This window comes from Littorina saxatilis, linkage group LG10 (genome assembly GCF_037325665.1).
Source record: "Littorina saxatilis isolate snail1 linkage group LG10, US_GU_Lsax_2.0, whole genome shotgun sequence".
NCBI lineage: Eukaryota > Metazoa > Mollusca > Gastropoda > Littorinimorpha > Littorinidae > Littorina > Littorina saxatilis.
In genome coordinates, this window is record NC_090254.1 from 42,792,821 (window position 1) to 42,818,157 (window position 25,337).

General features: G+C 42.7%; 1 protein-coding gene across 1 annotated transcript in view; it reads left to right on the forward strand.

Annotated features, from left to right (window-relative positions):
* The window catches only part of LOC138978871 (sodium- and chloride-dependent GABA transporter 3-like), a 26,955-nt gene extending 11,804 nt beyond the window's left edge, over nucleotides 1-15,151 (forward strand). Inside the window, exons 3-10 of the mRNA XM_070351679.1 lie at nucleotides 925-1,056; nucleotides 1,549-1,849; nucleotides 4,495-4,627; nucleotides 5,561-5,695; nucleotides 7,297-7,396; nucleotides 8,096-8,196; nucleotides 11,264-11,419; nucleotides 13,233-15,151. Of these exons, the coding sequence (XP_070207780.1) occupies nucleotides 925-1,056; nucleotides 1,549-1,849; nucleotides 4,495-4,627; nucleotides 5,561-5,695; nucleotides 7,297-7,396; nucleotides 8,096-8,196; nucleotides 11,264-11,419; nucleotides 13,233-13,391 (1,217 nt within the window). The 3' untranslated portion in view covers nucleotides 13,392-15,151. The remainder of the gene's footprint in view (nucleotides 1-924; nucleotides 1,057-1,548; nucleotides 1,850-4,494; nucleotides 4,628-5,560; nucleotides 5,696-7,296; nucleotides 7,397-8,095; nucleotides 8,197-11,263; nucleotides 11,420-13,232) is intronic.
* The last annotated feature ends 10,186 nt before the right edge of the window (nucleotides 15,152-25,337 follow it).

Consider the following 25,337-nt stretch of genomic DNA (forward strand, 5'->3'; position numbering starts at 1 on the left):
AACATAGTGCTTTGACTTATGGTCGCAGTAATTCGTTTTTTCATCAATTTTAAAAACATACGATATCGACGATAAACCCTTTCCTTCGAAATGAAATCTCAGGTGTCAAAAGCTAAATATAGTTCGAAAATACGACATAACGTGAATAATGGTGTCAGGTAAAATTCTGTCACTTCCTCTGCGTGTCTTCGGAGGCAGTGACAAAGAATTTCGAGAACGAAGCTTGTCTTGGCGACTTCAACATATCAGTAGTAGACAATTAATCGTAAGCGCGACTCTGTTGCTGCTAGCTTTACACTGGGAGGAAGCGACCCAAATTTCCCAGCGATGGGACAATAAAGTAATGAAAAAAAAATGAAAAAAAAGAAAGGTCACCGCCAGGCATTGCATTTATCGGTATCGTATCTTTAAATGAACCACGCCTGTCTGTCTCTTTTGAGCAAACCCTTGATCAGTTTTTAAAAGACTGGGGAATGAATTTGGAGAACATGCACTGAGCAGACTATGTATACGCCTATGAAAGGAGACGTTGAACTCCTAAAATGAAGCACAGTTACAGAGACACGTACACCTCTGAAAGTGGTAGCATTCGTGCACATGCATAAACTCCCACTGAACTGTACTATTTCATTATGCTTTCCTTGATTAGACAGACATGGATGCGGATGCAGACAGACAGACAAACACACAGGACAGACAGACAGACAGACAGACAGACACACGCACACACACACACACACACACACACACACACACACACACACACACACACACACGCGCGCGCGCACAAATACACACACTCATTCTCTATTAAGGCAAAACCAACTTTGTATATCCAGACTACCCCCTTCCTCCTTCTCCATCCACACCCAACCATCCTGCCACTCAGTCTACATGTTCACAAGAGCAACATTTTTATTTCAGCGGCTTTTCTAATTCCTTTCCTGATTGCCATGGTGATCTGTGGGGTTCCCCTTTTCCTCTTGGAGATGTCCATCTGCCAGTACTCCAACCTGGGACCCGGGAGAGTGTGGATTATGTGCCCTTTGTTCAAAGGTAGGTCCAGATTGCGTCCCTTTGTGTACAAACTGTGGAGAAACGATGTGTGTATTTTTAATAATACTTGGAATTAGTTCCTGAGACTTCAAATGGTTAGTTAACAATGTTGAGTTCTGTAATTTAGCAATGAACAAATAAATCAAGTTCTACCATTGTGGTGCATCATGGGAGTATCATCTGACCAACCAACACTGATTTAAGGTGACCCTCTAACATGATCGCTTTGAATATTATTGTGATAGCAAGTAATACACCCGTTGATTCTAATGTGCTGACTGGTAGCAAATGATGATAAATGTAGAAATGTGAAAACATTCATATATCAACGTGATCAAAAAGGCGAATAAATAACTCATGGTAAAGCATGAAGGTGTATGTGTGTATCAAATAAAACATTTGACTCTGTGTCAGAAATCTACTACTCCAAGATAACGACCCAGGTTTCATCCATATTTAATAGTTTTTGCTTTTGTTTTTTTACGAATGCAGGCATTGGCTACGGAATGGTGGTTCTGACGTCAATAGTAGCGTTGTATTATAACGTCATCATCTCTTGGGCCCTATACTACATGGCAATGTCCTTCAGTGGTTCTCTCCCTTGGGCAACATGCGACAATTGGTGGAACACAAACCATTGCGTCCCTGTAGGGTTTCGTGACGTCATTGAAGGTAACGTGACGTCAGTTTTGAACGTCACACTGACAAACCTCACGACGACAATGACGTCGGTTATGGGCAACACGTCAGAGGTTGCGGTGACGTCAGAGTCATCCGTCGTGGAGTTTTGGATGTAAGGTTAATGTTCCCTTCTTGCGTGTGTGTGTGTGTATGTGTGTGTGTATGTGTGTGTGGGCGTGTACATCTATACAAATGAGGAAAAAATCTGTACACACTTGGTAACAAATGGAGAATTTGAAAAAAATGGGGATGGGGATGGGGTATATTTCCTGAAAGTACATGCCTCAATTTGACGGAAAGAATGTCATAACAATGTTCAAAATGACATTCTTTCCGTCCTCTATAGGCGACGAAATAGGTCAAATTTTGTGCCTTTTTTAGTGTAAAATTCGTCGATGCCGGAGCGAGTACTGCACTCAGTGCCGTTGTAGTGCAAGTGCACTACAAAGGCACTGCGCCCAGTGCCGTTGTAGTGCAAGTGCACTACAAACGCACTATCCATTGTGTGAATGTGTGTATTAGCAAGTCCTCATTTGTGACCTTATACACGTATGTGTGTGTATGTGTGTGTGTGTATGTGTGTGTGTGTTTGTGTGTGTGCGATAACAAAAATTAAGTATATGTTCTGAACAGAACTCTTGCGAATGAAACCAAAAACTCACTGAAAGACGAACATGCGCACGCACGGTCGCACGCACTTACACACACACACACACATACACACACACAGTCTCTCTCTCTCTCTCTCTCTCTCTCTCTCTATCTCTCTCTCTCTCTCTCTCTCTCTCTCTCTCTCTCTCTCTCTCCTAGGCGCAGTGGAGAGGAACATGTAAACAATAAAGACGACACCATGTGTTTGGGCGCAAGTGGTTGGCAGACCAAAGACTGCTCGCATGACAGTGCGGTAAATCAGACAGACGACAACAGCGAGAGTCTGGCACACATGGAAAAGATAAAGTCTGAAAGAGGTATTGACATCAGACACATCAAGCTACTGGTTAGTGAACTGAGAGACCGCCGTAAACAAAGACTTCTCCGCGATAGAAGAAGAAATGAATCTTTTGATACTGTTGTACTTGAAAAACATATTGGCACTCCAAAAGTGATGATGTTGTGCTCATGTATGATTTCAAAACAGATCGTAAGCGCTGGTTCTTCGATCAGTCAGACAGCATGACCAAGCCTCAGAAACATGCCATGTCGTGTCTTCGGACATTTCCCCCGATCAGCAAAGATCGGTACGCTGAGTTGTACAAAGAAGAACTGGAAGAAGATCTGAGAATAGTGTCTCGAGTAGTCCGCTTTTACTTAGGATGAACAGTGTCAAGCACCGGTGTTTTTTTTTTCATTCTTGGACTGTCTAATGCTGAAAAGGGCCGTCACGCACGTTTTATTGACTTACAATATCTGTCACCAGACGGAAAAAAACAACAGACTGAAGGACTGATCAAATCATGATGTTATGATGCATGGTATTGGTGTGCAGTGTGAGTCAAGGTATCCCTGACTCTGAAAAATGCAGTGGACTCGCTAGATCTATCGGACTTCCAGTAGCGAGAACTTTGCGCGATCGTGCATGCTGCGGTATATAAAAAGCTTTGTACTTCGACATCCCAACCCCACAACACCCTTTCACTATAAACATGTGTTTTCGTGAATAAAACATTCTGATTCTGATTTTCTCTCTCTCTCTCTCTCTCTCTCTCTCTCTCTCTCTCTCTCTCTCTCTCTCTCTCTCTCTCTCTCTCTCTCTCTCTCTCTCTCTCTCTCTCTCTATTTTTACATTTAGTCAAGTTTTGACTAAATGTTTTAACGTTGAGGGGGGAATCGAGACGAGGGTCGTGGTGTATGTGTGTGTGTGTCTGTGTGTGTGTGTGTGTGTGTGTGTAGAGCGATTCAGAGAAAACTACTGGACTGATCTTCATAAAACTTGACATGAGAGATCCTGAGTATGGTATCTCCAGATGTTTTATTTCATTTTTTTGATAAAAAGCTTTGATGACGTCATATCCGGCTTTACGTAGAAGTTGAGGCGGCACTGTCACGCTCTTATTTTTTAACCAAATTGATTGAAATTTTGGTCAAGTAATCTTCGACGAAGCCCAGACTTTGGTATTGCATTTCAGCTTGGAGGCTTAAAAATTAAATAATGAGTTTGCTAATTAAAGTTGTCATTAAAATCGATTTTTTGCAAACAGATTTAAAATTGATTGCATCGTATTCCTCATCATATTCTGAATCTAAAAATACATACATATGTCATGTTTACTCTTACTGGGATCACAATTAACGAAAATAGATTAATTAGTCTTACGATAAAAATTTAAGAAATCGATCCAAAAATGATTTCATCTTATTCTTTATCATTTCCTGATTCCAAAAACATATAGATATGATAGGTTGTATTCAAAACAAGCTCCGAAAGTTAACAAGAATACAGAAAAGCGCGCTTTCCTGCTTAGCGCAATACGCTACTGCGCTATTCTGGCGTGTTAATTTCACTGCGTTTTGCACGTGGAAGGTGAGCGATTTCCTTCACGCGGGGATTGACGAAGCTGTACTGTCTTGGTGAAAAACTACAGTGCGTTCAGTTTCATTCCGTGAGTTCGACAGCTTGACTAAATGTAGTAATTTCGCCTCACGCGACTTGTTTTCGTTTGAACACACACTCCCTCAATGTCTTTGTCTTCCCCTTTACTCGCCCTCTCTGTGTCCTATTTTTAGTAACACACACAATTGACCGTTGTTCACGTGCAGACGGAACGTGCTGCAGGCAACAGAGGGTATAGAAAGCCTGGGGGAGATCCGGTGGCAGCTGATGTTGTGCCTCCTGGCCACCTGGGTCGTCATCTTCTTCTGTCTTTTCAAGGACATCAAGACATCTGGCAAGGTCAGAGGTTTTTTTTCTCTATTATTTTTCTTTTTTGTTTATAATCTCAGTTGCATGCAGGGCTGAGGGACACGAGCGAAAAGTGTGTGCCACCCAAACGGGAGAGAGCAAACTGCGGGGTCTGATTCGTTGAAATCACAACAAATCTCAATTTCAACCAATCCAACACCGCAGCTCCAGCTGCGCACTCTATAAAAACCCGAGCTGCCAAACGACTACGCTGTCTTCTTTCAGTCGCTTTCGTTTGCTGTAGCACACAAGAATCTTTCACTGTGGATCTCTTTTGACAGATGCGGCAGGTTCAAGGTGTGTATTCAGACTGAGAAAATGTAAAAAGGAAAGAGAGAATGCTTACTGTCCTATAATATGGGTGATATGATAATTTGAGGTTTTAATTTGAGAAACACAAGTGTATGCGTATCAGCCATCTGCACTTATGGCAGAATGCCCGAGGTCTTTTACGTGCCATTGTGGTGACACGGGGGTGGGATATGGCTTCCGTCTCTAGCTCTGGGTCTGCACATAACGTTGACCCGTGTCCTTCCCGGGCCGAATTCGAACCTGCGACCTTCCGATCACAAGTCCAGTGCTCTACCAACTGAGCTACCGGGCCCTCTGAGAAGATGTTTGACAGCTCATGCTTTTCCACAAGGCGCACGCACAGTGGGAGACTTCAACAAGTTTCCACCCTGTTGAAGAAGCAGCCTGGCTTTTGATTGTTGGTAGCTGTCCAAATGGATCGACGCTTTTACCGCATGCGAGATAAAGGTTGTCGTCTGTATTGGATGATGATGATGATGATGATGATGATGATGATGATGATGATGATAATTTTTTAATTTTTTATTTAATATTAAGTTTTGAAAATTTTTAAAATTAGATTTTTCGGGGTAAATGACTCCTGATGGAGAGAAACTTTAAATGCGTGTGCAGGTGGTGTATGTGGCAGCAGTGCTACCCTACGTGATACTCATGGCTCTCCTGATACGAGGTTCCCTGCTGCCTGGTGCCTTGGAGGGCGTGAAATACTACCTGTTTCCCGAGTGGCATCGTCTGCTGGACTTTCAGGTAACGAGTTTAAAAAGTGACCGGAGTAGCCACGTTGATGATGATAAGAGTGATGCTGCGTTTAAGGTGTCTTACGCTTATGTTGGAGTCATGTTTTGTTTATTTATGCTAATAACAGTGAAGAACAAATCCAAAAATAACAACAAAAAGTGAAGGAAAAAACCCAAAGAAACAAAGAATGTAAGAACGAAAGAAACAAGTCGCGTAAGGCGAAAATACAACATTTAGTCAAGTAGCTGTCGAACTCACAGAATGAAACTGAACGCAATGCCATTTTTCAGCAAGACCGTATACTCGTAGCATCGTCAGTCCACCGCTCATGGCAAAGGCAGTGAAATTGACAAGAAGAGCGGGGTAGTAGTTGCGCTAAGAAGGATAGCACGCTTTTCTGTACCTCTCTTTGTTTTAACTTTCTGAGCGTGTTTTTAATCCAAACATATCATATCTATATGTTTTTGGAATCAAGAACCGACAAGGAATAAGATGAAAGTGTTTTTAAATTGATTTCGACAATTTAATTTTGATAATAATTATTATATATTTAATTTTCAGAGCTTGTTTTTAATCCAAATATAACATATTTATATGTTTTTGGAATCAGCAAATGATGGAGAATAAGATAAACGTAAATTTGGATCGTTTTATAAATGTTTATTTTTTTTTACAATTTTCAGATTTTTAATGACCAAAGTCATTAATTAATTTTTAAGCCACCAAGCTGAAATGCAATACCGAAGTCCGGGCTTCGTCGAAGATTACTTGACCAAAATTTCAACCAATTTGGTTGAAAAATGAGGGCGTGACAGTGCCGCCTCAACTTTCACGAAAAGCCGGATATGACGTCATCAAAGACATTTATCAAAACAATGAAAAAAACGTTCGGGGATTTCATACCCAGGAACTCTTATGTCAAATTTCATAAAGATCGGTCCAGTAGTTTAGTCTGAATCGCTCTACACACACACACACACACACGCACACACACACGCACACACGCACGCACATACACCACGACCCTCGTTTCGATTCCCCCTCGATGTTAAAATATTTAGTCAAAACTTGACTAAATAAAAAGACGTCATGGCGAAGGTACACGCACAACGAAAGAGACATTGAAGTGTAAACAATCACGTAAACCCCCAATTTATTTGATCATGTGACACAAGTACTTTGTACGTCATTTGGCTTCGTAACCATTGATTGTTACAGGGTAAGAATCATATTCACTAACGGTATGTGACTGGTATGTCGCCAGTATATTAGTCATGTTGCTATATTTTATATTACAGGGAGGGAACTATGCCATAACGCTATGTGACTGGTATGTCGCCAGTATATTAGTCATGTTGCTATATTTTATATTACAGGGAGGGAACTATGCCATAACGCTATGTGACTGGTATGTCGCCAGTATATCTGTCATGTTGCTATATTTTATATTACAGGGAGGGAACTATGCCCTAACGCTATGTGACTGGTATGTCGCCAGTATATCAGTCATGTTGCTATATTTTATATTACAGGGAGGGAACTATGCCCTAACGCTATGTGACTGGTATGTCGCCAGTATATCAGTCATGTTGCTATATTTCATATTACAGGGAGGGAACTATGCCCTAACGCTATGTGACTGGTATGTCGCCAGTATATCAGTCATGTTGCTAGCGGTGGGCGAAGTTCTTGTGATCGCTTGGGTTTACGGTATGTATCCCCATTTTTCTTTACCTGAGTCCTATTAAAATTATGAGTTATTTTTTACTCAAGATACATCTGTTGTAAAGAAAAAATGTAATGAAAAAAAAACAAAACACACAAAAATTCGATGCCATATCCCTGCTTTGCATTTGCATTGACGCTAGCCTCTAAAGTGTTGCACAATCTAGCTATCTATGTTTAATTTAATTTAATTATGAGCTATACAAAAAATGATTGCGATAACCTTGCAACCCCGTTCGCCTCTCACATAAGGGTGCCCCAAAAGTCGACCTAACAAAAACGCAAGGTACACATGTAAAGATAAAATCGATACAAATTGAGTTGTGGTCACTTGACCCCTGAAAAAGAAATCTTTGATAAAAAAAAAGCCTGATAGCCAAGTTCAGTGCATATAAAGTTGTAATAAAATGACACGAGAATGAATGCTGAATTCAGCTCGGATACAAAATTCGCATTTTTATTGTTGTAGAGTTGACATTGGTATACATTCATTTGAATGGTTGGGGTCATCAATGGGGTGACAAATCTATTCCAAACGCATAACCAGCTACTCTACAATGAGTAGGGTACAGCAAGAATTTTTGACCCCTAGTTTTATTGATGAGTTTTGGCGATCTAACCAATCACAGAGTCTGTTTTATTCTAAACCCTGAATTGATTTGAATGACAATGAAATGCTTGCAGGGTCGAGTCGCCTGTATGCCGATATCGAAATGATGATCGGATATCGGCCTAACCCCGTGTGGCATGTCTTCTGGAAAGTCATATCACCTGGATTCGTTCTGGTAAGAAGTATGGATACTGCTGGTGGGGATGGGATTCGTTGTGGTAAGAAGTATGGATACTGCTGGTGGGGATGGGATTCGTTGTGGTAAGAAGTATGGATACTGCTGGTGGGGATGGGATTCGTTCTGGTAAGAAGTATGGATACTGCTGGTGGGGATGGGATTCGTTGTGGTAAGAAGTATGCATACTGCTGGTGGGGATGGGATTCGTTGTGGTAAGAAGTATGGATACTGCTGGTGGGGATGGGATTCGTTCTGGTAAGAAGTATGGATACTGCTGGTGGGGATGGGATTCGTTCTGGTAAGAAGTATGGATACTGCTGGTGGGGATGGTATTCGTTGTGGTAAGAAGTATGGATACTGCTGGTGGGGATGGGATTCGTTGTGGTAAGAAGTATGGATACTGCTGGTGGGGATGGGATTCGTTGTGGTAAGAAGTATGGATACTGCTGGTGGGGATGGGATTCGTTCTGGTAAGAAGTATGGATACTGCTGGTGGGGATGGGATTCGTTCTGGTAAGAAGTATGGATACTGCTGGTGGGGATGGGATTCGTTCTGGTAAGAAGTATGGATACTGCTGGTGGGGATGGGATTCGACAAGATGTTAAGTACAACAACAAATCCTTATTCATCACGAAAATGACAAGATTTTAGATATGAATTAGGGATACTGAAATAAAACCCACACTGATAGACGTGGAGAGAGAGAGAGCGAGAAAGAGAGAGAGAGAGAGAGAGAGAGAGAGAGAGAGAGAGAGAGAGAGAGAGAGAGAGAGAGAGAGAGAGAGAGAGAGAGAGATGCAGGCATTCTAAACAGTATAGAAAAGCGAAGCTTCACAGCGTGCACACACACAATGCACAGACCGTCTAGCAGTACAAGTCTTATCCAATGAGTCGATAAGGACGAAACACATTCCGTAGAATCTCCCTGCTCAAGGTCCATGGGGGAGAAATAATATTGTCATCATTTTCACGAGTTTTCATTCACAAGCACCTGGGAAATAAATCACATGCAGGGCCGGACTAGGCGAAGAGGAGGGGGGTGGTTGCCAGTGGTGACCCAGGGGGATGTCCCCCCAGGCGGCAGGGGCGGATCAGTTCATTTTATGACTGTTTTTTTTCAAAAGTATATTGTGAAGATATGGGTGTGAAGGCGCGAAGCGCCGAGCCGACGGCGCGAAGCGCCTAGCTTGCTAGGGGGGTCCGGGGGCATGCCCCCCCGGAAAATTTTGAAAAAAAGGATGCAAAATGGTGCAATCTGGTGCATTCTGAGGATGATCATTACCAGTTTCAGGCAGCAGATTTTGTCACTGATTAATACCCCAAAAATTGAAACTCAATGTAAAATAAAGAAATGCATACCTCATTCAATATTTTTATTTTTTGGCTGGGGGGGGGGGGTGGGGGTCCGGAAACCCTAGAACCCACCCACCCCCCCTCGTTGTGGGGGTCAGGGGGCGAAGCCCCCTGAAGCTGACGGGTAGGTCATATTCTGAGATAGGAAAATGGTCGCTCCTTGCATGAAACGGCATAAAATAAGCAATAATAAAAAAAAAATTAAATAAGTAAGGTACATGTTTAGGCTAGGGGGGGGGGGGGGGGTTGCGCAACCCCCATAACCCCCCCGGTAGTCCGGCCCTGACATGTTCCCAAGGCAATAAATCCCCGGTTACCATAGTTGCAGGAAGCAGGTAAATACATGGATAATGAAAAGCAAACCCAATAGAAACGCTCGGGGATTCTTTGGCTCTTTTCATTGGCGTTTCCCCAGACCCAAACAGACGACACGACACTGGTTCCAAAAACGAACTGGCAAACTGGCAAAAGTAAACAAAAAAACAAAACTACTTCATGAAAGGTCATACATTTATCATAAACAAATGAAACCTACCGATATGTTTTGTCTTCTTACAAAGTCATGGAGTGCGTGTATCTGTGTTTCGTACACAGACGTTCGGAGAAACACGAACGTCAAGTTCAAGTCAAACCATCTGACCCTTGACACACACATTTTGACCCATGCACAAGGCGTTGTATCGATAAACGAAGCGCAAATAAGAAATAATAATGAAAGCAAAGAAAATAGCAACAAGATATGCAAACATCCAACAAAGCCGAGCAAGCAGAATGACAGGTCTAATGAAAAACAAAGAGGCACTGAGTCGGAAACAAGATCGCGATTCTTTCCTTCGCTGCACGACGCAAATCTTCTGTGACCCAACGTAGCTTCCACATTCGATCACTAAGCTTAATATGTACAACTTTTTTTGTTTGTTTGCTTAACGCCCAGCCGACCACGAAGGGCCATATCAGGGCGGTGCTGCTTTGACATATAACGTGCGCCACACACAAGACAGAAGTCGCAGCACAGGCTTCATGTCTCACCCAGTCACATTATTCTGACACCGGACCAACCAGTCCTAGCACTAACCCCATAATGCCAGACGCCAGGCGGAGCAGCCACTAGATTGCCAATTTTAACTCGGACCGACAAAAAAGCTGGTCTGTCAACAACCCATCAAACATTTTATAATAACCTGTCAAACGCGAATAAGGTGGCCGTGTGCGGGTACATCGTGCTTTCATAATGACACATATCCACAACGTTTTTATAACAGATTCTTCCCGAGAAACCTTTGTGTTTGAATCAAGTCTCCACTTATTGCAAGATTGTGTAAGATACTGTTTTTTACTTTCACTATTGAAGACAGAGATACACGATGTTCCAGCGTACGACCGCACCAGTCGCTTTGGACACGTTATCACCCCCACCCCCCCTCCCCTCCTGCCCTCCCCCATGGATTATGAGCGACGGGATTCTGCGGATCGGTTGCGTTGTTGTCGGCTCAGTGGGTTTGACGTGTGCTTTTACTCAGTCTGTAAGTGCATTGTGTGTGGTATTCGTAACAAAAACAAAGTGACTCGATCGCTGTTACTCAGTCTGTAAGTGCATTGTGTGTGGTATTCGTAACCAAAACAAAGTGACTCGATCGCTGTTACTCAGTCTGTAAGTGCATTGTGTGTGGTATTCGTAACCAAAACAAAGTGACACGATCGCTGTTACAGGTGCTGTGGGTGATGGGAATGATAGGGTGGAAACCGTTGGCCAGCTACCCGGAATGGACCCAAGGAGTCGGGTGGATTATCGCCCTGCTACCTCTTCTGCCCATTCCCATCATGGCGGCTGTCCAGCTGTTCAGTTCTTCGGGTACCCTTGGCGAGGTGAGAGGATAGGCACGGAATGAACTTATAGAAATGTGTGATAACAAAAATGACCATTGGAAAATTTAAGTATGGAAAGAAGTTAGATTTGGGTATTTTATTGGAATTAGAGTTAAATATTAGAAAGAAGTTTATGTTTTGTATTGTATAAAGTTGATTATGTTATAAAGAAAAAGACCAAGGAAGAAGGATGCTGCCCGCCTAAATAAAAAAAAATTTAAAAAAAGTTCAGGCAAAAAATATGGGTTGAAGCATCCTGCATGCAACCCAACTGAGGCCAAGAAGGGGGGGAAAAAACCCTAGTAGAAATTTACGTACAGTAAGCTATTGTAATGAACTGTTCAGAACAGATACTATACTTTGGTTTAAACAAAATTTATTCCGGAAATACAGGGTGACATGTATAATACGATATGAACATGTGTTACCACACAACAAGCTAAGCTTATACTAAGTGTGGTTATAAATATGTACATCTAGAAAGGAATTATTATTTCATGTTATGTCAAGGTCAGAAAATCGCTTATACCCATATTAGAAATGTAAGACAAAGAATATAAAAAAGGAACAAATACAACACCAGAGGAGGTAGCGGAGGACGGAAAGGGATTTGACTTTAAATTACAACAATATTGGGGGAAATCTAAGTCGGGAAAGTGGGCAGACATCATATTCAGCAGCTTCAAAAACATGTACATACTATACTTTCAAGGCACACAGCTTCAATTGTACACAGTTCGGGTAATTGTCTCAGATTTAGCCAGGATTCTACATGGGTGAAGACCATATGTGACCCTCCACTCGGACACATACCTTCTTCTTCTTCTTCTGCGTTCGTGGGCTGAAACTCCCACGTACACTCGTGTTTTTTGCACGAGTGGAATTTTACGTGTATGACCGTTTTTTTACCCCGCCATTTAGGCAGCCATACGCCGTTTTCGGAGGAAGCATGCTGGGTATTTTCGTGTTTCTATAACCCACCGAACTCTGACATGCATTACAGGATCTTTTTCGTGCGCACTTGGTCTTGTGCTTGCGTGTACACACGGGGGCGTTCGGACACCGAGGAGAGTCTGCACACAAAGTTGACTCTGAGAAATAAATCTCTCGCCGAACGTGGGGACGAACTCACGCTGACAGCGGCCAACTGGATACAAATCCAGCGCGCTACCGACTGAGCTACATCCCCGCCCCGGACACATACCAACATTGAAGAGCCTGGGTGTTCTCTGTGCGCAGTGGGAGTTTTGTGTGTTATGTATTTATATCAGATTAACTTGAGAAAAAACACCCACCGAAAAACAACAACATTGTTACAGCAAACACTCAGGGTTTATCTTTTTGGTATGTGGTCTTTTTTTCAACATAAAATACTTCTTTCAATGAACTGTTGTCTTGTGAAGGCTCTGGTCTTTGTCATCCTCTTTAACCTGCCTATACCGGCTGGCTGTGTCTTGTCTTTTAGTGGTCTTTGTCATCCTCTTTAACCTGCCTATACCGGCTGGCTGTGTCTTGTCTTTCAGTGGTCTTTGTCATCTTCTTTAACCTGCCTATACCGGCTGGCTGTGTCTTGTCTTTTAGTGGTCTTTGTCCTCCTCTTTAACCTGCCTATACCGGCTGGCTGTGTCTTGTCTTTTAGTGGTCTTTGTCCTCCTCTTTAACCTGCCTATACCGGCTGGCTGTGTCTTGTCTTTTAGTGGTCTTTGTCATCCTCTTTAACCTGTCTATACCGGCTGGCTGTGTCTTGTCTTTTAGTGGTCTTTGTCCTCCTCTTTAACCTGCCTGTACCGGCTGGCTGTGTCTTATCTTTCAGCGACTGCGATTTTCCATCAAGCCTTCCCCAGAATGGCGACCAGCTCTTCCTGCAGACGAGGAGGACGATGTGGCTAGCCACCACCCCCTCAAGACCCAGCAACAACTGGAACAACAGCACAGACTACACCAACAGCCACTCTTCGAGAAGACCGCTTAGCCAGACCATTGTTAAAAGCATCTGATGGAAGAAGATACACTCTAATCGTAACGCTTTGTCTACGCTAGAGAGTAGCAGACTCTGCGCATCTCCCCCTAATATGGCTGATGTGGTCTATGTCGACCAAAAGAGTGGGATTCCCTGTAGGTGGAGTTCCTGTAGGGGGATTCCCTGTATACAGGGAATCCCACAGGGTGAAGTTTTTCAATAAAACTTGCAAACCATACTGGAACTTTTAAGAAATATCAAAAAAGATAGAAAAACATCAAATTCTACCGATGTCGCTAAGCGTCACGTGACTTTCAGCGATATCAGCGAAACTCTACAGGAACTCCACCCTGTGGTATTCCCTGTATACAGGGAATCCACCTACAGGAAATCCACCTACAGGGCATCCCACTCTTTTGGTCGAGACCCCATCAGCCCTAATATGGACCATCTTCAACAAATAGAAGAAAATAAGATATAAAGAACGATTTCAGTGATAACAGTCTTCTTCGTGTGAAAGTTGATAATTTCATTTATTTTCTCTGTTTTTGATAGGTTTAGTTAGTTTCTTGTTGTGCTTCAAATATTGTTCTCATTGAACCGAAACAAATACATCTGGTGCATATGTGAATTAATCTGACTAGCACACAAAGTTGTATCATGTTTTTTTGAAGTATAGACCGGGGGCCTTTTACAATAATATGTATATGTAGTGTAGTTTTGCTGAATGTCTATACTACAGGGTTCGTACAGGTCATGGAAAAACCTGGAAAGTCATGGAATTTGATTTTTAATTTTCCAGGCCTGGAAAGTCATGGAATTTCAATTCAAGTCATGGAAAGTCATGGAATTTAAAAAAAAATAAGAAAGAAAGAAAAATTAACCTTTAGCACGCCAGCGGCGATTTTCGTTGCCCAGCCATTCACCCCCCCCCCTCCCCCTTTGCCAGCCAGCAGCGATTTGCGTCTCCAGCACAAGGCTTGTTCGTATGACCAACTTCTCGTTCGTATTTGCATACGAGAATAACGGTATTTTTAACGGCACTTGAGCCAAAGCGAGGCTCACTTCCTTCCGTTATCTCGTCGTGTCGTCTGCGCTGCATTTGAGTCGGTTTCGTCGAAGTTTTCTGCTTTTGTTTTTGCATCGATAAAGTACTTTAGCGCTTCGACAAGCAAGATGGAGGATGATGAGTTTGAAACTTTCTTTCGAGTTGTTTCTTGACAACAAAAAGTATGCGGAATTGGAACGAATTACCGAGGAAGATCTTCGCAATGAACTGTGTATCGCGGTGAAAAAAATGACAGTTCGTCAAGTCACAGTGACGGTTACGAAACGGAATTTACGAAACGTGCAGATGGATACAAACAGTGGCTGGTCCAGTTTAGTGAAACGACAGGACCAGCAAACATTATCGATAATCTGACTGCGTAGCAAATGCTTGACTTGCTTGTCGAAGAGACACTGCGTAGAAACTGACTCAAATTCAGTGCAAAGCAAGCCAGTGTCAAAACTGGCAGTGACAAGACGTAAAAAGTTTGCGTGTTCGGAAATGGCGACCTGTGGATCTAGTCATGGAAAATGTTATTGAGGCTCATGGAAAGTCATGGAAAAGTCATGGAATTTTGTTTCTAAAAACCAGTGGGGACCCTGATACTAGCTCCTTTGTTCTAATTAGGCCTGACGGTTAACGAAAAGGAGAACAACTAACAAGCATCTAGTGCATACATATGTACATTAATGGGTTAAATACCAAAATACTGAAGAATCCATAAGTGCTTGTCTGTCTTACTTTGTTGAGTACGATTTAGTAGATGTCAGGTCTGAATGGGGTGAGTGTGGTACGAAACTGTTTATCGTTATGCCTGCAAAGGTGCGGAATAGGATGCTTGAGAGAGAGAGAGAGAGAGAGAGAGAGAGAGAGAGAGAGAGAGAGAGAGAGAGAGAGAGAGAGAGAGAGAGAGAGAGAGAGACCCACACACAGAGACACAGAAGGAATAAGAGATGTCTGCATTTGTGATGTGTGTGTGTGTGTGTGTCCGTATACGTATCAGTCTGTATGTCGGTTTGAGTAAATGCAAATCAGAAATGGACAAGGATTCATAGGTTGTAGAAAGTAAACATTTGTGGAAGAGGTGTGTGTGAAGTTTGGATGTGAAAACTGACAATCACACTGTGCTTACCATCCCGAAGAAGGCAGTAACGTGTCGAAATATTGATTATAGATATAAACGTACCTAACCTGGTTACTGGTGTGTTTTCCTTTTATTTGAATCACACTGTGCATCCAGAAGTTAGGAATTCCTGAACAACGACATGATTTCCTGATCGTTTTTGCTTCTGAGTTCAAGCCATTAGAGATGTAAACGTCAGAGGAAAACTTGAAATACACATTAGAGCCACTTAGTTGGTCTTTTGTCACATTTTCCCCATCGGAAAACAAGGAATTCCCGAAGCACGACATGATTTCCTGATCGTTTTCCTGATTTCCAAACCATGGTGGATGTAACATTGTCATTGAGAACAAAACTTGAAAAAAGCACATCAGAGCGACTTGGTCTTTGGACACATTTTCTTGATCCTAGACATAAAAAAGAAGTGTTTTGTTTTCTGTCAATAGAAACGGTTCAGTTCGATAATTAAGGACTATTATGATATGGTGGTCATGGGAAAAACCATGTACCTCCTTGACGTGAAAATAAAAAATAAAAAAACCATTCTGGGAATACAAGAGCTCAAATTTTTTTAATTGATTTTAAGTGTGTTTCACGTGCCGCTGTGCCATCAAAACACGAATAGCGTCCAACGATAGATAGGATACGATCATGTCGGACAGGAAGTGTACATGAGTGGTCTTTCCCTTGACCACCAGCTCGCTTTTTAGGGGTATAATCAATAAGCAAAAGTACATGGATCCGAGTATAAAACTTATAAACAAACACCTAGAATCAAGTGAATTTTGCTAAGGCCCAAAAAAAAATTTGTCTGTTTCTGGTCACCCGACCGACCCTAAATTTCGGCGCCGACCCTTAACCTTTTTTTTCCAAACTCAAATTTTTTTTTTTTTTTTTTGGTGGTAAAGGACAGGGTGAGAAAATGAACAACAAAAACGTGTGAAAACGAAAGTCCGCTGACGATTTGTAAATGTGTTGAGTGTCTTGTCTCTATGTATAGTGAATCCAGTCTCTTTGCGCGATTTTTAAAGTTAGTTTTATTGGTCTACATTTGGGGTAAAAAAAAAAAAATAAATAAAAAAATCAAAAAAAAATCCCTACCGACCGACCCTATTTTTTTTAGCCATGTTACCAGAAACAGACAATTTTTTTTTGGCCTAACAGAGAAGATTACAAAGAAACACATAAAATACCAGAGAAGTCACAAGACCCGAGGGAAGAGGAAGGAAGAGAAACAACGAGAAAAGTACTGTGATATGAATGTTTAAGTTGAAAACAATTGAGCACTAAATAAGGATTATACAGATGCCGCCGCCAACTATTCCATTCTGACAACGCGTGTGAGTTGTGACCAGATTTCAGCATTAGACAGACAGGGATTAAATATAGGATAAGGATAAGATAAGATTTTATATAGTCCATGAGGGTAACCTCACAGAAATTCGGGCTGCTTTCTCCCTGGGGAAAGCGAGCTGCCATACAGTATACGGCGCTACCCATTTTTATATTTAGTCAAGTTTTGACTAAATATTTTAACATCGAGGGGGAATCGAAACGAGGGTCGTGGTGTATGTGCGTGTGTCTGTGTGTCTGTGTGTCTGTGTGTGTGTGTGTGTGTGTGTGTGTGTGTGTAGAGCGATTCAGACTAAACTACTGGACCGATCTTTATGAAATTTGACATGAGAGTTCCTGGGTATGAAATCCCCGAACGTTTTTTTCATTGTTTTGATAAATGTCTTTGATGACGTCATATCCGGCTTTTCGTGAAAGTTGAGGCGGCACTGTCACGCCCTAATTTTTCAACCAAATTGGTTGAAATTTTGGTCAAGTAATCTTCGACGAAGCCCGGACTTCGGTATTGCATTTCAGCTTGGTGGCTTAAAAATTAATTAATGACTTTGGTCATTAAAAATCTGAAAATTGTAAAAAAAAATTAAAATTTATAAAACGATCCAAATTTACGTTTATCTTATTCTCCATTATTTGCTGATTCCAAAAACATATAAATATGTTATATTCGGATTAAAAACAAGCTCTGAAAATTAAATATATAAAAATTATTATCAAAATTAGATTGTCCAAATCAATTTAAAAACACTTTCATCTTATTCCTTGTCGGTTCCTGATTCCAAAAACATATAGATATGCTATGTTTGGATTAAAAACACGCTCAGAAAGTTAAAACAAAGAGAGGTACAGAAAAGCGTGCTATCCTTCTTAGCGCAACTACTACCCCGCTCTTCTTGTCAATTTCACTGCCTTTGCCATGAGCGGTGGACTGACGATGCTACGAGTATACGGTCTTGCTGAAAAATGGCATTGCGTTCAGTTTCATTCTGTGAGTTCGACAGCTACTTGACTAAATATTGTATTTTCGCCTTACGCGACTTGTTTTTCCTGCATGCGTGTATTCATGTTTCCAAGTCCTGAGACTTAATGCCGTGTGAGATGGAATTTTTTTTACACTTTATTCCAAATCACACGGGTATTTGGTGGACATTTTTATCTATGCCTATACAATTTTGCCAGGAAAGACCCTTTTGTCAATCGTGGGATCTTTGACGTGCACACCCCAATGTAGTGTACACGAAGGGACCTCGGTTTTTCGTCTCATCCGAAAGACTAGCACTTGAACCCACCACCTAGGTTAGTAAAGGGGGGAGAAAATTGCGGCCTGACCCAGGCCTGAACACGCAACCTCTCGCTTCCGAGCGCAAGTGCGGTACCACTTGGCCACCCAGTTACACACTCCGAGTTCTGATTATCTTGCATATTTTCCCGAGGGTCGATTTTCATTTATTACCGAGCCTTTGGCGAGGCATATTTTCCCGAGGGTCGATTTTCATGTATTACCGAGCCTTCGACCCGAGGGAAAATATGCAAGATATTCAGGACGAGGTGTGTAAGCTATTTATCCCATTACTCCGACTTTTTCATTAAAAACACTTCCTTTTTCCACTAAAACCTGCCCGTGCCTGTTTTCAGCTTGCCAAAAGCCTCCGCAGTCTAAATTCATGTCAATGAATTCATGCGCAAAGCTAGTTCCCATTTGTCAGCATAATGGATGAGGGCCCCAAAGGGGGGGTATCATCACGATCACGGGAAGGGAAATGTTAGCTTTCACGATCACAGTTACCTTAATTTTTGTTTTCACGTTCACGAACACCAGTGGCAAATCACGGTCACGGTAAAAGTTGCATGTACAGAAAGCACGTGTCAAAGTAAACACAACCACACAGTAATTCGCTCCTCTGGGTCTATTGTTTATTCAACACAAAGTGTGAACTGTTGCACTTTTTTATTATTTTTTTTTCAATTCTCTTTCATGCACACATAGAAATACATTATAATGATTTGTAATCAGTAACAAGAATGATGTTTTCATTGTTATATATCTCTCTCTCTCTCTCTCGAAGCCACAAGCCTGAGCCTGCGAAGCAGGCGAGCCAACTAGGGGGGTCCGGGGGCATATCCCCCCGGATTTTTTTTCAAAAAACGGTTAAAATCTGTGCAATCTGGTGCATTCTGGGCATCATTTTCAGGGCTGTAATAGTGTTGTGATCTTGTTAAAAAATCCCTTTTTAGCCTCCCCCCACCACCATTCAACACACCTCCAAACTGGTGAAAACAACACTACTGTGCGATGGCTTCATTGAGACCGGCGCCCGGTCGCGTTGCGCGATATTCACACGGATCGTTTTTGCGGAAATGTTTCAACTTCACCGGAATAAATTTGACTTTACTGGATTTTGAAAACGGCTTTATCGGATTTCCGGCAATTACCGGAAAAGTAGCATGCCTGACAAAATCCCCAACGAACATGACTTTGATCGTCTTTGACATGAGGATCAAGTGACCCAAACTGGCACGTCTCCCCGCCATTGTTTCTGAATTTAACCCATTGTTGATATTAAAGTTTACAGGCGCTAAAATAAATCCAAGCTTAATGCAAAGAAGCGACAAGTAGAATCTATGCCAAGCGTGTCCACGTTGCTGGGATGAAAAACACATTTATAGTTTCGGTTTTGGCTACACGCAGACTCGATCTCGAGCCAGTCGAGGTCACACTGAGCGAGTGACAGCCGGACGTGGCAATGTCGACAATGTCAATGATCTCACTCCAACTCAAAGATCTTGAACAAATTTCAAGATCTTTGCCTACATTCAGAACAGTCATAGAGCAACATAGATCAACATACCTTGATATTTCGTCTTCGGAAAGACCGACCCGTAGCCTGACCTTTCCACCAAGGAAGGCATTCTCGCCGCCTGCTTTGGTCTGGCTTGAATCCACAAAATATAACAGAAGTTCGATGACAGTACCGCTGCACGCCTTTTTTGATCTTCGAATTCGAATTTGACTGAATGCACTCAAAACTTTTGCACGAAGCCCTTCCATTGGATGAAGTTTGGCAGACTTTTGCAATTTGCCTTCTGATTGGATCTCTTTTTTGTGTGATTGGTTCTCTTAAAGGGAAGCAATCGCTGTCAAAATCATATTTCTGAATGTGTTGTTGCTTCCCTTCAATTGGGATTGGCTCCTTGACGAATAGAGGATCATAGAGTGATACAGCTGTGAAAAATGTACGTTGAAAATAAAATGCTTTGCAATAATGCCCATCACGATCACGAAAACAAATGACGATCACGATCACGAGACTTGATTTTTTTGTCATCACGGATCACGGACAAAGTCCCATCACGATCACAGAAATGGAAATTTCGGCAATCACGGTCACAGAAAGGTCAAGAAACGCCAATCACGATCACGATTTTAAACCCTTTGGGGCCCTCATGGATCATGGACGGCGTCATTCGACTTGTATGTGGACATTCAGTCATTCATATTGCTTATAAAAAGGTCTGCTATCTGCTTTTACATTTTGAAAGTCATTTTAAAATATCCCTGTGTATATTTGACATCGGCTTTCGTTATACTCAATTCGGCATACCGGGTTTATATTTTTACCAGAATTGCGCACGATAATGGCAGCGCAACAAATTCAGTTCGGGCCGTGCTGGTTTGATCGTATGCAGTGTTACTGTTTATCAGTCGGGGATAGAAATGTTGGCTGTCATCTCGCTGTTCTGTTTTGGTTTTCACACGTGGATAACTTACATATTCAGTCGTCGGGTTTAGGTGAGCCAAAGCTTCAATACTTCGCCTGTTGTAGACGTTAAGCAATAAAGCTTGGAAGTTGTATGTCGGTACTGAGAGTCGGTCGCGGTACATCGCTTTCTTCTTTGTCCCGGTCTTGAGTTTGAACACTTAAGGTCCAGGGGCGGATCAGTTGCTTTGTAAAGGGGGGTGGACTTTGAATCGAAAGTGAATGTGATGGGCGCGAAGCGCCCGAATTTGCTAGGGGGGTCCGGGGGCATGCTCCCCCGGAAATTTTTTTTGGCTCAAAGAAGCAAAATGGTGCCATCTGGTGCCATTTGAACTTATAAATGGTCATAGAATCAGCTTTCCAAATTATTTTTTTTTGCTGGAGGGGGGGTGCACGTGCACCCTGTGCACCCCCCTCGTCCGCCCCTGTAAGGTTGGATACATCTAACACCTCACATCCTCTTCTCTTCCCCATATATCTTAACTGTATCTCCAACTTCTTTTCGTCTTCTTCTTTTCATTTTGGTGCCACTCCCTCATTTGTCGCTGAACCCCGCAGTTGACTCGACTCGGATTCACACAAGCCCGTCTAGCAGACGACAGTTCAACAGTCTTGAACAGCACGGTTGCAAGCAGATTCAGCTATCAATCGAAGCAATACACTTAAAGCCAAAGCAAATAACCAAATGAGAAAACCTAACGTTTGATTTGACTTCATGGTGAGTCTTCTGATAATTTTTTTGGCGTTTGAATGGATCTCTACGACAACTTTTCCAGAGTTATGCACCGCAGGCATGCCTTCGACAATAGATGTCAGTTTCAGATTGAGTTTTCGAACTACCAGGTGACTGGATTGTGTTTTGATTGCTCTCTCTCTCTCTCTCTCTCTCTCTCTCTCTCTCTCTCTCTCTCTCTCTCTCTCACATGGTTCTGTGTACAGGGCCGGACCCGGGGGGGGGGGGGGGGGGGGGTGTTCCAGGGGTTCCGGAACCCCAGACTCAGACTCAGAATCAACTCTAGACAATATAGCGGCCCTTGTATGTTACACAAAACAGCCTCATTGTGCACTCCATGCAACAAACACCAAAATTGGCAGAGACAGGCAGTTTTATGTATTTATCAAACTCTGATACAGGGCCATCGTGAAAAATTAGTTTAAAGGTGTTTTTTAATACAATTTCAAAATGGCCGCCACATGTAATTTAGCAAAATTATTAATTTATGTTCAGTTGATGCTACAAGCACCAAATTTGGCAGGGAGGTACAGTTTTATGTACTTGTCAAGTTCTGATACAGGGCCACCAAAATAAATTTGTTTAAAAGATTATTTTAATGCAATGTTCAAAATGGCTGCCACAAAAAAAAGTCTAAAATTGTAGATTTGCGTTCATGTAGTGCAACAACCCTCAAAATTGGCAGAGATGCACAGTTTTCTGAACTTATTAAGTTCTGATACAGAGCCACTTAAAATATGAATATTTGTTGGTTATTTAAAGCATAATTTCAAAATGACAACCACGGGAATACATGCAAACGCACATGCTGGAACGTAACTGAAGGAACACAAGAAGTTTAGAGCAATGTAGCTTGATTTACCTAGTGTTGGGGGTTGTTAGCAGATGCACACACACAGTTGCAGAGGGCAGTACACCGTAGTCCGGCTTTGCAGCATTTGCAGCGTTGGGTTCTGCATGACTTCTTGCAGGCACACTTGAGAAGCTCGCGGCATGCTGTAGATGCTTCAGGGCTGATGGTCCAAAGGGGTTGCCACTCTCCGTCATTGTTTTTCCAACCCCATTCAGAGGGATTAGGCAATGCAGGTGTGGGATTTTCTGCCTAGCCCCAAATGTAGCTGCCTTGATAGACTGCCCTTTTGATATGCTGTAGCAGAGCATCGCTTGTTGGTGGAATGTTTTCAATCTGCCTGGTTTTCTTGATGAAGAGATGTCTTCTGGCGCTGTTGACATCCAGGCAGTTACTAGCTTTGTCGTAGAGGAGCACAACAAACCTCTCCAACACAGCTCTGTCATCAGGTGTCAAGGTACACGGAGGCGTTGACAGCCGAAGGAAAGTTTCAGTCACATCATCGAACACACTTCACACCTCCCAAGCCTTCTTCTTACTGATGCCATTGAAAAATGACACAGTGTCGCACCCAGTAAAACTGTGGAAAAGAGAAAGGCAGGATGATCTGGTGGGACCAAGGTTCCTGGCAATAAGGTGAGCAGGAATGTGCCGGAAGTCTTTGCCAACACCCATCGCCACCCAAATTTCGTGGTCAGGATAGCGTGATGCAGAGGCGACGGCGAGGACAACAACATCTGTGTCGGTGGTGCGAAGCAAGATGTGTTTGCTGTCCTTTGCTGCATCCACTAGGTGTGTCATTATCCTACTGTCGGCTTCCTCATGGGTGCAAGGAGACAGTGCACTAAGCTCAACAGGGACATTGGAAATGGCAATAGAACCCTGGGTGGTGACAATGGTCTTCTCAGTGGGAATTCGCAGGAGACACTGTGCCAGGTACTTAAAGAGCTCCGTTTTGTTGTCATCTACCCTGAGGAATGTGTGCCAGTTGGGTGGTATGGCGCCTGTTGGTGTGACACGCTTTCTCTTTCCCTTGCCCCTCACCTCCCTTGCAGTCTTCTTCAGGCTGTCTGTCCTGTACATATCCCATATCACATCCAGGCGGGAAACTGTTTGCAGCAAGAGGGTGATGTGCGGCAAAAACACATCCTCTGCATATGCACGAAATGTCTTTGCTGCCCCAGGCCGAATCATGTGCACGATTGCAGCGCCATCCAAAATCAGAACATCTGCATCAGATCGCACTGCTTCAGGCGGTGACAATTGCTCCAGGCATTTCAATCCCGGCCTTATTTGTCCTTCAGAGGAAAGTGATGGAGGGGTACTGTGATTTTCATGCTGGAAGAAGTCGTCGAGTCCTCCTGGGCGGGTCTGGCATGCAATATAGAGCCTGGAAAAGAGACTGTTGTTCTTTTTAAGGATGGAAAGTTTGCAAGTTCCAGTGCCTTTCTTCTTCCGCTTTGTGCCAGCAATAAGGACCATGTTGTTGCGCTTGATAGGGTCAGAGAATTTCTTGGTCTTTGTCTTGAGCCTATCTTCCACAAATGATGTGTACTGCTGCATCCCGGTCGTCAACATGGATTTCATGGCCTCATGCGTCGCAGCACTGATGATCTCAGTGCTCTGAAGAGTGAGGAAATCGCATGTTCGCTCAGCAAAAGGGTTTCCCGCCTCCTTTATGACATCAATGATTTTTGTGACGTTGTCAGCAAAATCCACTTGGAAGGCCAAGCTTTGCTCATGATGGCCAAGTTTCTCCGAGTCTTTCTCAGGAGGGCTAAGGGTCCGTTGAAATTCCTGGATGACGCGTGCAACTTCAGGGCCACTGACCATCCACCGTCCCAAAGCAGCTGGATTACCTGTCAAGCCAACGGCCCCACCATCACCTTTCACAATCGCATTATTCTGTTCATGTGCATGATCCAGTGCCAGTCTTGAAAATGGCCTTCCAGTCTTTTGCAGGACAAAGTGGCCTTGTTGGAATTCATGGCTAACAGACTCAATGGCACTGATTTTTTTCATGTCATTCACATGCACAGACATCCACCTTGCATAGTTATGCTGGTCTAATGCAAAGAACACTGGCACCATTTTCGCGATGTACTGCTGATACAACATGAAGTCACCACTTCTCACGGAAGACAGAAAAGCAAGCACAAGAACTTCTAATTGCATGATCAAAGCCCAGAAGTGAAACGTTGGACTGTTCTCCGTCATGACGACTTTCCACTCATCCACAGGCATGATCTTCTCCCCAAGAGCTTGGCATGAGAGACGATATTGCTCATAGGCAGCATTCATCAGTTGGTAGAGGGCACATACTGTAAGCTGATGAGCATGCCGAGTCTTGGTGACATGAGCAGCTGACAAGAAGGAGTCTGCAGTACCAACTGTAGTCACACCAGCCTGTACAAGGACGTCTGTCCAGCCACTGTCACGCAGGAGACTTCCAAGGGCCTTCAAAAAAGCCATCTCGGTGTGAAGTCCTCCCAAAACGATGGTCATTCTGCTTTCTCCATACAAATCAGGATGCCTCCACTGAATTTGTTTGGCAAGGGCAAAGAGAGGCCCTCTGCAACTGTGTGTGTGCATCTGCTAACAACCCCCAACACTAGGTAAATCAAGCTACATTGCTCTAAACTTCTTGTGTTCCTTCAGTTACGTTCCAGCATGTGCGTTTGCATGTATTCCCGTGGTTGTCATTTTGAAATTATGCTTTTAATAACCAACAAATATTCATATTTTAAGTGGCTCTGTATCAGAACTTAATAAGTTCAGAAAACTTTGCATCTCTGCCAATTTTGAGGGTTGTTGCACTACATGAACGCAAATCTACAATGTTAGACTTTTTTGTGGCAGCCATTTTGAACATTGCATTAAAATAATCTTTTAAACAAATTTATTTTGGTGGCCCTGTATCAGACCTTGACAAGTACATAAAACTGTACCTCCCTGCCAAATTTGGTGCTTGTAGCATCAACTGAACATAAATTAATAATTTTGCTAAATTACATGTGGCGGCCATTTTGAAATTGTATTAAAAAACACCTTTAAACTAATTTTTCACGATGGCCCTGTATCAGAGTTTGATAAATA